A 12084-nucleotide genomic window follows, 5' to 3' on the forward strand; every position below is an offset into this window, starting at 1 on the left:
ATGTCTTCCTGGGTCATGTCCATGTTCATGCTCACCAGTAACTCCAATATGACAGTGATTCCCAATCCCCATCTCCAACCCCTGGCTACCCCTCCGAATTTCAGGTTTCAGTCCTGCCTCCTGAATAAAGGTCAACTCAGAGGTTTAGGCTTCTCAAACTCAACCATCTTCCCCAATACCTGCACCTACAGCTAATCCCCACCGGCCCTCACATCCCATCACCCCCCTGACCAGGCCTCATCCGGGCTCACCCCTTGCCTGCCAGTCCTCTCAAGTTTACCCCAAGTCACTCCCAAATTCACCTGTCCCGCCCTCTCCGCTGTCACTTCCCGTGTTGGCTGTCCCCTGAACCCGCTCCACTTGGCCTCGGCCTCACACTTTCCTAGTCTTAGCCTAGGCCGCACCTAACCAGTGCACCTCTCCCTGCAAACCAAGTCCCGGAGTCCCGTGACCACCACTCTTCGAGCAAGACAAGGTTTCTGCTTCCACCCTCTCACTGTCAGTTGCTTCCTTACCTGTCCCTTCTTCCTCCTCGCCCAGCACAAATTCCACAGCCCGTCATTATTCCGAAAGTGCTTAATTCCCTCATTCTTTCGCTGATTTAACCTCACAAAACCCCAGTCCTAGTTAAAGCCAGCTGTGCGCTTGCTACACAGCGGCACCTGTGGCTACAAATGATGATGCAAACATGTTACTGCAACTACGCTCAGCTGGGTCTTGCCCAGCCGCCCCATGACCTTTCCTAGGAAGTTTGAATCCCCGTGCAGCCCCAGCACTGCAGACCTTCCTTGTCCGCTGTGCCCTCGTCCTGCCTGCCCTCAGCTGGCAGTGCAATAGCTGCCCCTGTTCCAGCCTCAGGCCAGCCCTCTCCCTGTGCCCAGTGCCATCCTTCCTCCTCTCCTCCACGAGACCCTCGGTGTCTCCCAGGAGCAAACATGTTCTGGTAACTCACACCTCTCTCTACCTGTTCCCCCTTGACTCCCTTCCTAACCTTCTGCTATGACCACTTTCTCCTTGAAATTCTTTCTCTTAGTTTCTATGGCAGAGACAAACTGGTACCCCAGCAACTGCGGTCCCGTTCCCCCTTCAAACAGGACCCTGGATGTCTCCTCCGGCGGCCATGCGCGCTGCTTGATCTCCCAGCTCCCACCGTAGTTAAGAGGAGCAAGATGACAAAACTGGGTTCAATAAGACTGAAGTGTGGAGGGACATGGAGTGTGCCTACAACCGCAAGACCTCAACCAGGTGGAAATGGAGCCGGAGACGCGTGGTCACTACCTGGAGTTCTCCATCACCTGCCAGCCTGTGAAGCCCTCCGGCCCGGCTCCTGGGCCGCTGGCTCCACTCGAGTAGCCTGGTCCGCCAAGGAAGACACAGACTTCTCTGAGTGCTGGATGGGACTTCTGGGAAATCACCTTAAAGGGAAAGGGCACATCCTCCATCAGCTGGCTGCCTGGAACTTTTATTAAAAAAATTTTAGTTATTGATTTGAGAAGGGAAGAGAGAGAGAGAGGGAGAGAGAGAGAGAGAGAGAGGGAGAGAAATTTGTTGTCCCTGACCAGGGATCGAACCCACAACCTTGTGGTACTGGGCTGATGCTCTAACCAGTGGTCGGCAAACTCATTAGCCAACAGAGCCAAATATCAACAGTACGATTGAAATTTCTTTTGAGAGCCAAATTTTTTAAACTTAAACTATATAGGTAGGTACATTGTTATTAACTTAATTAGGGTACTCCTAAGGCTTAGGAAGAGCCACACTCAAGGGGCCAAGAGCCGCGTGTGGCTCGCGAGCCGCAGTTTGCCGACCACAGCTAACCAACTGAGCTACCCAGCCAGGCTGCCTGGAACGTGGGTCTGATGGCTGCAGCTCCAGCAGCTGTCTTGAGTCGCAAGGACAAGGCTATACCTCAGGGGTGGTGGAACTAAAGGTGATAGGAGCCGGGTTCCAGGTGACTTTGTAGAGTCACCGTTCCAACCCTGGACGGCTGACTAGATCTATTTTTATCTTGTTTAAGCCACAGTAGTTTTGAGTTTTGTGAAGCCGAACTGAATCCTAATTGAAATACTTTTTGTTTCAATTGACTCTCCTGGCCTCCCTGCTCATTCTCTGCTGGCTCCTGCTCCTCATGCAGACCTCAGAGGCACAGTGTCCCAGTGATGCCGTCACACCCTTCCTCTCCTCTCACTCCTTCATTCTGTTGAAATCATTACGTTCCCTTGTCTTTAATCACAGGCTTATGGCTCCAAATCTGTATACCCAGCATGGACTGGCAGAAACGGTCTTTCACACATATCCTTAGATACATTGATGTCCAATAGGCTCAAATTAGGCAGGTCATTTCAAAGTCATTGACACTCCCCCGCCCCAGGCCCCATCATCCTCATCTCAGTAAGTGGCAGCACCTGGTTGCTCAACTAAGCACCTAGAAGCCCCTTGAGGTCTCATTCCATCACTCCCGTCATCAGCAAGTCTTGATGCTCTCTCCTTGGGAATCCCCCCCAAATATCCCCATTACCCCCGTGGTCCAAGCCACCATCAGGGCTCACCTGGTGGCCTGAGCTCCTGATCGGCTCAGGCCCTGCATTCTCCACACATACATTGTAAATATGTGGACAATGTTAAACACAGGAGGACACTTTGCAGGAGGAAGCCTGCAATGGCTTCCCGCTGGTCTACTACCCCTCCAGATTCCCCTGGAGTTCTAGAAAATTCTCATTCTTCAGTCACTTCATTGGAACAGGGCTAGAAGCACCTAGATTATAAGCATAGTTTTAGGTTATTGCAAACTTTTGAAATTTAATTTTTACCCAAATAATACTCGTGGTATAAAAAATTCAAATAGCAATTTAAATAGCTATACCTTCTGATATTTATGTTCATGTTTCTGAGCTATTTCTTTTTTAAAATAATATATTTTATTGATTTTTTTACATAGAGGAAGGGAGAGGGATAGAGAGTTAGAAACATCAATCAGCTGCCTCCTGCATACTCCCTACTGGGATGTGCCTGCAACCAAGGTACATGCCCTTGACCGAAATTGAACCTGGGACCTATCAGTCCACAGGCCGACGCTCTACCCACTGAGCCAAACCGGTTAGGGCCTGAGGTATTTCTTTAGCTCTTACCATAGAAGGGGATTTGACTCCTCGCCCCTTCCCTTCTACTAGCAGTTATGGCACCACTCAGGGCTTGTAGTGTTTTGCCTACACAACTATTATTCACAGCTAAGCCACATGACATGTTCTGGATTTGCTTTTTATTGTACAATTTTTTTATGTTTTATTTTCTGGAGTTTTGGCTTAATTTTTCTATTTCTTGTTTTGTTTTCCATGCCACAATACTAAATTATCCCTAAATACCTTGAAAAACTTAAAATTTCCTCCAAATACATCTTCTTGGAAACAGCCTCCTACTCTATTCAGGACTCTCGAGGTTTACTGCCCAGTGCCCTTCACCACCATCCTGAGTTATCCCTTTTCTCTCTCTCTTTTGTTGGAGTCTCAAACTGCCTAGATCCCATGTCTTACTTTCATTGCCTTACTCCCTTCTACATACAGTCTTCAGGAGTTTTCTGAAAAAATGGTCCAAGGCAGATAAATACAAATGACCTTATTTGTCTGAAATTATTTATCCCACTCTTACACTTAATAATTTAGTTGGGTATAAAATTCTAGGTTGTAAATACATTTTAAAAATCAGGCCTTTGAGGGCATTGATCCACTCTTTTCATTTCTAGTGATGCTGTTTGGGATGCCCGATGCTTTTGTAATGTCTAATATTTGGACCATTTCTCTTTTCTCTGAATTGTGTCTGTCCACAGTGTTCTATTTCATGATGATGGAGCCTGGCATGGGTTAAAACTAATTGCTTTGGACACTCAGATCTTTCAATCTGGAAAGTTATATCCTTAGTCTTGGAAATTTTTCTTTTAGTCTCTTGCTGAAATTTTCCTACCCCCGCTTTTCTCTTTCTGGAACTCCTGTTAATCAGATGTTGAATATTCCTGATCCTTTTAATTTTCTTACACTTTATCTTCCATTATTTTTCCCATTTTTTTGAGATTTTCTCAATTTCAACTTGCAACTCTTCTGTTGAATTTATTTCCTTCATAGTTTTAATCTTTCAAGAATTCTTCCTTATTTCTAAATATTTTTGTGATAGCCTCTTATACACTTAACCATGGTAAAGGTGCTATGCCAGTTGTTCTCAACCCTAGCTGCATGTCATGTGGGTAGGTTTTACAAACTAATGACGTCTAAGGATTACTTTAGGGGATATGATTTAATTTGTCTAGGGTGTGTCCCAAGCAGTTTTTTTTTTAATTGGCTGTCTCATCTCTACTAGAAATAAGCATTTGTCATCATCTCCTGTATGTTTAGACGGAGGTCTGTTGAGTAGTAGGCATTTTCCAAGCAATTGCTGAATGAATAAACAAATTAATAAAGCACTGTTTTGTAAAGGAAGGTTGTACTATAAGAACAACTTACAAACAATCTATTTTTGTTCATGTTTTCTCTAAATATACCTAAAAACCTAATACCTGACAATCAAACAATAGTCTTGCATGTCAAAAGGTATTGTAAACTGAGAAAGTTAGCCTGGTCCATGTGGCTCAGTGGTTGAGTGTCAACCTATGAACCAGGTCACAGTTTGATTTCTGGTCAGGGCACATGCTGGAGTTGTGGGCTCCATCCCCAGTTTGGGGAGTGCAGGGGGCAGTGGATCAATGATTCTCTCTCATCAATAATGTTTCTATCTCCCCCTCTACTTTCCCTTATGAAGTCAATAGAAATATATTTTTAAAAAACACAGAAAGTTTAAATTATGAAATTCCCAATTTCATCTTGCCTTTTAGGCAGTCTTTAACATATTTCTTGTGAACTAGGAAGTTCAAGTGTAATTGTTTTCATCTCAGTTTCTGCTGTGACCTCAAGGCAATAGTGACTTCATATCAAAGAAAGGAGCTGGGCCGATGCAGGACTAAGAAGGTGACCCAAAGTGAGTTCAGACTTCTGCCTGATCTTTAGTCTATGAAAGAGCTGGAAGTCAGAGAACAATTTTTAGAAGCTGGTGATATCCTGTGACTTCTACTACCCATGGAGGTAGGTGGTGAGTGATTCTGCTGGACCTTGAGTCAACAGAGGGAGACCATGAGAACCAGGGGACAAAAGGAAAGTTATAAGGGGCCAGCCAGAGAGAGTGTATCATTCAAAGTAAGGGAATGACCGTGTGACCCAGTGATCCCACTTCTAGGAATATGTCCTAGGAAACCCAAAACACTAATCAGAAAGACTATATGCACCCCTATGTTCATAGCAGCACAATCTACAATAACTAAGACCTGGAAACAGCCCAAATTCCCATCAGCAGGTGAGTGGATAAAAAAGCTGTGGTACATTCATGCCATAGAATACTATGCAGCAGTGAGAAAGAAGAGTCTCTTATCCTTGGAGACAGCATGGAGGGACTTGGAGAGTATCATACTAGGTAAAATAAGTCAGTCAGAGAAAGACAAATATCACATGATCTCACTCATATGTGGAATCTAATTAACAAAATAAACTGATGGAGCGGATCCAGAGACATGGAAGCAGGGAAGAGTGTAGAATCTCAGAGGGAAGATGGGAGTGGGTGGGAGGTAATCAATCAAAGAACCTGTATGCATATATGTATAACCTATGGACACAGACAACAGGGTGGTGAAGGCCTCGGGCCGAGGGCGGGGGCAGGCTGGAGGGGACCAATGGAAGTAAAAAGGGGGACATATATGTAATACTTTCAACAATAAATAAAGATTAAAAAAACACACACACACACACAACCCTACCCAGTTTAGCTCAGTGGATAGAGTGTCAGGCCTGTGGATGAAAGGGTCCCAGGTTCCACTCCGGTCAAGGGCACATGCCTGTGTTGCAGGCTTGATCCCCAGTAGGGGGCATGCAGGAAGCAGCCAATCAATGATTCTCTCATTATTGATATTTCTCTTTCTCCCTCTCCCTTCCTCTCTGAAATCAATAAAAATATATTTTTTAAAAAGATTAAAAACAAAGTAAGGGAACGGCAGGTAGGAGGACAAGAGAAGTGGATGGAGTTGGGGGATAGGGGCAGGCCTTTGAAACTCATGCATCAGAAGCCCAAGCTTCAGTTTTAAACACACACCAGTCTCAGAGAGCCAGAAGTTCACAACAGCATTGGTAAAGTATGAACTTTCCTCTCCCCATCTCACTGTGTCTTAGCAACAGGGGACAAAAGAGGTGGTAGTACAAGGTGGGGAAACAAGGTCAAGGCCAAGCAAGCACTTGCTGCCTCTCCCCAGCCCCCACTGCAGGGGCAAGGCTGGCAGCGGGCCCAGGCCGGGGAAGGGGCGGTCTCTCTCTCTAAATGAAGTTCAAAGGTTCTGTTGTTACACAGGACTGGACGCCTCCTCTGCCTACGGGAGGGCCTTCAGTATCTAAAGCGATGGGCGAAGCCTGAGACTTCCCCGCATTCCCTCCAGGGCCGGGAAGAATGAGCCCCAGTGAATAAATTCAGTGGAGAGGAAGATAAAGTTGGTCTTTGATCCAACTGAGCTTGTTTAACGTAACAACAGGTAGTACTTTGAATGTGTTATTTCCCTTCTCGAATGAATATGGTGGATCAGCTAAAGTTCATTGACGCTGGGTTGTCTACCAATTCGATATTTAGCAACTTAATTTCTACCTGCTGCCAATGATTGGATTTATGGAGCTCTCCATAAATTTTCTAGTACTTTATAGAACCTGATAGTTTGGGATTCTCAGTGGAAGTGTGCCAAAGTAGCCCGGCTGGTCTAGCTCAGCGGCTGAGCATCACCTATGAGCCAGGAGGTCACGGTTTGATTCCTGGTCAGGGCACATTCCCAGGGTGGGGCGTGCAGGAGGCAGCCAATCAATGATTCTCTCTCATCACTGATGTTTCTTTCTCTCCCTCTCTGAAAATCAATTAAAAAATTTATATATTTTAAGGTGTATAAAAGTAGTTGATCTGAGGGTCAAACATATGAAAGAGGAGGAAGCCTGTAATTCCTAGAATGTTTTAAAACACATTTTTTTTTTGAGAAAAGGTGATACCAGCTCACAGAGGAACATCAGAATTTCAACAAAGAGTGCTAAGTGCTGAGGCGGAGGGGAGATGAATGATGGAGGTGGCAGCTGCTGCCTTTTTCCGGAGGGGCAACCACTTCTCTGAATTGCAGGGCTCTAGACTGGACCCCAGCCAAGAGCTGTACCTTGAAGGGTGAAGTTCCTATCTGATGGGAATCGGAACAGGGTTGCATTTGGTCAGTAGGTGTGGATATGGGCTGGGAAGCAGCAGAACTTCCTAGAGTACTATGATCTTGAAAGGGGTGGAGGTAGGTTGACAGGTGTACAAATTTGTCACTTAAGTGGTACATTTAGGATTTGTGCATTTCTTTATATCTACCTTCCAAAAAAAGGTAAACTAGTTAATGATATGGACATTGAAGTGTTTAAGAGTGTGTACTAATCTGTAATTGTCCTTTGAAAACACCAAGTAAAAAAAAGGGGGGGATGGATGTCGGAATGGACAGTTATGTGGTAGATATGGCAGGATATTAATTGGAGAATATATAATTATTTTAATTCTGTATGTTTGAAATATCTCATAATCCTGGGAGCAGGCACACCCTTGTTATAGTCAAATGTACTTCGGAAACCCAGAAGCCATGCCCAGGACAGCGGTCAGTTTATGATGTCAGTAGATACTGTATTCCTGTACACATTCTACTTTTTAAAATATATATATTTGTATTGATTTTAGAGAGGAAGGGGGAGGGAGAGAGAGATAGAAACATCAATGATGAGAGAGAATCATTGCTCGGCTGCCTCCTGCATGCCCTCCTACTGGGGATCAAGCCCACAACCCGGCCATGTGCCCTTGACCAGAATTGAAACCCGGACCCTTCAGTCCGCAGGCCAACGCTCTATCCGCTGAGCCAAATCGGCTAGGCAGTGGTCGGAAAACTTATTCATCAACAGAGCCAAATATCAACAGCTGAGGTCGACCCCTTCCAACTCTCCCATCCACACTCGTCTTGTATACTTGTTGCAGATACCTCCAAACAATGTACCTCCCCCGTGCTGTGTATCCTGCGGCCCGCCTGCGCCCCGTCTCCCGTTGCCCGACACCCCCCACTTCTTCTAACGCCACTGCTTCAAAATAGACTCGCCCAGGCCGAAACCGACTTCTGCGCATGGGCCACGAAGTTTCAATTGCACTGTACGTGCACACCCGCACGTGGTATTTTGTGGAAGAGCCACACTCCAGGGGCCAAAGAGCTGCATGCGGCTCGCAAGCTGTAGTTTGCCGACCACTGGGCTAGGGCCACATCCTAATCTTAAGTACAGAAACACTAGGGTTGCTGCATGTGTTGTATCATTATTTAAGCTTTTTAAAACATGCATTTTTACGTTAAGATGCATCCAGTTCTACATGCTGCATGACAAACTAGAACGCATCCAAGGGGGCCTCCCGTGTGTGAAATCCCACTCCCAAGGGACTGGGAGGTGGAGCATCTTATGGTCATGAGCCACCTGTTTCCCCCCAAAGTCAGACTGAGCCTAAACTTTTCCCAGGGCCTCAAGGGAGTTTTAGGATGGGGAATTTTAAGGCAAACAAGAGGGAGGGACTAAGGGGATAAGAGAGCCAGGCCCCCACCTCCTTCCCAAGGGACAGAAGCCTTTCCCTCCTCTAGAGCTGACCTCCCTACCCCCCATCAGTTCTTCTTCCTCGTTCTTCTTCTAGGAGGAACTCAAGCCAGAAGGACTCGGGAATCTGACTTGGATCCCAACCACCCACAGCCTCTGGAAATAAAGATACTGGTTGCTGTACCTCACTTTTAAACTGAACCTGATAATTACGGATCCAGGGCCAATTTGCTCCAGTCCTGCAATCCCCCTCTTCAGGGTTGCTCCCTGAGTCCCTAGGGACAGCACACACATGCAGTGGTTTCCTAGGGAATGTTCTATTTGAAGATTTGGGGGAAATTATTTAAAAGGTTTATTTCTATATTAAGACAAACATGGATGTTTTATGGAATGGAAAACTTATGATCATTCATTAAAATAGGAGATTTGAAGAAATTTGCAGAGCCCTTATAAACGACATCCCTATGTTCCAAGGGTACATGTTTTACTGCCCTGATACTGTTTTTGAAAACTTCACTGAAAATTTAGAAAAGTATTTTGCTAGATGGAAGAACTCACACCATAGGAAAGGGAGGACAATGAAGGGGGGATTTCAAGGTTTGCACTAAACAGTTTTAAATCTTTTCCCTCTGTAACAAGAAACAAAAGACAAAAAGAAAAACCTAATAAAAATTAAATACATGTGGTTAAAATGAGTGATGGGTGGCCTACAGAGTAGCACGTTCTGGGACCCCCACGCATGAGTCTAAGGGAAAGTGGATATTTACCCAGGATGAGCTCACTCAGGTAAATGGGGCCACCCAGGATTTCTTCGGAAGGCAGTTCATAAAGAGCAGAACTTCTGGAGTCAAATACCTGCGCTCCTATCTGTGAGACCTTGGGCAAGGCACTCTCTAGACCCCAATTTCCTCATTTTTAGGATGGCTTTGATACCCTGTCTGTAGGGTATTGTGAGGATATGTGCCATGGTATGTAACACACCAGGTACATTCTGGGCACTCAACACATATTACTTCTTTCCTTTCCCCAGGGCAGTGTAACAGAAAAAAATCTTTCAAAACAATGGTGGGAGCCTGGCCAGAGCGGCTCATTTGGTTGAGTGTTGTCCCAGGTACTGGAAGGTTGCTGGTTCAATCCCCAGTCAGGGCACATACCTGAGTTGTGGGTTTGATCCCATCAGGGAGCATCCATAAGGCAACCAATCGATGCTTCTCTCACATGACATTTATTTCTCTTTCTCTCAGCATGCCCTTGGGTAAGGATTAAACAAACCAACCCCCAAAACATTGGTGGGAGTGATAAATGATACAAGGGACGGCTCGGGACAAGAGACCCAGACACCAGGGCACGGATCATAAACCAGGTGCAGCCCAGCAAGCATGGCCACAGGTGCAGTAAGTAGCAGGCCTCTCACGCTACGAACACCATCTGCTGGGAGGGCTGGAGCTGGCCCCAGGGCTCAGCCTTCAGGCCACGTGATGACACAGGAAGAGGGCGGCCTTTCAACCTAGTGTTTAAAGACACACAACAGGGCAAGTTTCAGTTATTTTTAGTTAAAGAAAAGCAGCCTTTTCCAAGGGCAACAAAGGAACTGAACGTCAGGAGGAAGCAGGGTGTGGGTCTCTCACAAGCTCTTGTTCCGAAACCTGGACTTGAGGAGAGAGGCCTCCTGGGAACTCAGGGGAACTGGCCAGCAGAGGGATGCCTTTGGTGGGCGGGTGGAGCTGCAGCCCACACTGGTCACTGGATTGGTCTGCATGGGCTCTAAGGTGATTTCCACCTGCCAGTTGGTTGACATGATTAACACTATTATTCTTGGGGGGCATTAAATTAAGGAATGATGCATGGAGCCAAGAGAGTGGCTTATTCAGTTGGATTCTGGATCACAATCAGGAAGTAGTCTTTATCTGCAAAAAGAGAAAAAAGAAAACACAAATTACTAAATGTAAAATGTGAGAAAAACACACTAGGAAGGAAATAGGTAATTAAACCACCAAACATAAAAGGGAGTGGGTGAATACAAAGCACCATTGCCTAGGCCACTTCCAAGTGCTGGGAGACAGAAGGTACACTGGCAGGTTGCCTGTGAGGGCCGGGGCAGTGAGACCCCGCAGCGACCTCTGCGGCGCATGCTCTTTTCTAATCTCCCCAGTACCAACAGGGAGGTGGGATATCCTCTGTTTTCTGGGTAAGGAAACTCAGGTTCCGAGAGTTTAAATAAATTGCCAGTGGTTCTCAAAATGGAGGGCATCTGAATGACCTGAGGGCTGGCTGGGCTTAAGACAAACACCGCCAGGCCCTACCCCAAGCTCTCTGGATTCAGTAGGTCTGGGGTAGAGCCCAAGGGTCTCTCTCTTTTTCATTTTTTAAAAAATATATTTTATTGATTTTTTACAGAGAGGAAGGGAGAGGGATAGAGAAGTAGAAACATCGATGAGAGAGAAACATCTATCAGCTGCCTCCTGCACACTCCCTACTGGGGATGGGCCCGCAACCAAGGTACATGCCCTTGACCAGAATCGAACCCGGGCCCCTTCAGTCCGCAGGCCAATGCTCTATCCGCTGGGCCAAACCAGCCAGGGCAGAATCTCCCTTTTTTTAGTTAATCCTCACCCGAGGATATTTTTTCCATTGATTTTCTGAAAGAGTGAAAGGGAAAGGGGAAGAGGGAAGGAGCGAAACAATCATGTGAGAGAGACACATGCATTGGTTGCCTCCTGCATGCAACCCAACTGGGGCCGAGGATCAAACCTGCAACCCAGGTATATGCCTATGACGGGAAATCGAACCCATGACCCCTTGGTGCCTGGGCTAATGCTGTAACTACTGAACAACGCCGGCCAGGCTTGAACCTGTATTTATTTTTAATGAGCTCCCAGGTGACACTGAAGCTGCAGGTTCTGGGAGAACACTAATTTAATGTCACCCAACAAATCAGTGTCAAAGATAGATACCAACTACAACCCCACTGCTCTTGGGTTAATCTGCCACAGGCTGGATGAGAAAATTTCAAAGGTACCGATCAAAGGGGGCCAAAGCTACATGGATTCCAGCTCTGGGGATCCCATCCAGTAATGAGGAATGTCCACCATGAAAGCATTGCAAGTTCAAGATCTCAGGGCTGAGTCTGACTGCTTCTCGTTTTATAGAAGAAATTGGAGAAGCCATGTTTCAACTTTGCCCTGATTATCAGATTGTGAACATTTACCAAGGCTTCCACGTGGCCAGTCCTGGGTCAACCACTTCCTATAATGGCATCTCAATGAATCCTCAATCACGCTATGAGGCAGGTACATACTAGTGTTTTCTCACTTTATACTGAGGCGCAGAGAGTTAAATATCTTGCTCAAGCCAAGGCAAAAATGTGAGGTGTGGCGGTTGGGTCTGACCGCCCTGC

The 12084-nt window shown here is 46.1% G+C and overlaps 1 protein-coding gene across 1 annotated transcript in view; it reads right to left on the reverse strand.

The window, feature by feature from the left end:
- Positions 1–9893: 9893 nt before the first annotated feature.
- Positions 9894–12084, reverse strand: part of DYNLRB1 (dynein, light chain, roadblock-type 1) — a 20088-nt gene continuing 17897 nt past the window's right edge. Inside the window, exon 4 of the mRNA XM_006764580.2 lies at positions 9894–10594. Within this exon, the coding sequence (XP_006764643.1) occupies positions 10551–10594 (44 nt within the window). The 3' untranslated portion in view covers positions 9894–10550. The remainder of the gene's footprint in view (positions 10595–12084) is intronic.

The sequence above is a fragment of the Myotis davidii genome, unplaced genomic scaffold (genome assembly GCF_000327345.1).
Source record: "Myotis davidii unplaced genomic scaffold, ASM32734v1 scaffold38, whole genome shotgun sequence".
Lineage (NCBI taxonomy): Eukaryota > Metazoa > Chordata > Mammalia > Chiroptera > Vespertilionidae > Myotis > Myotis davidii.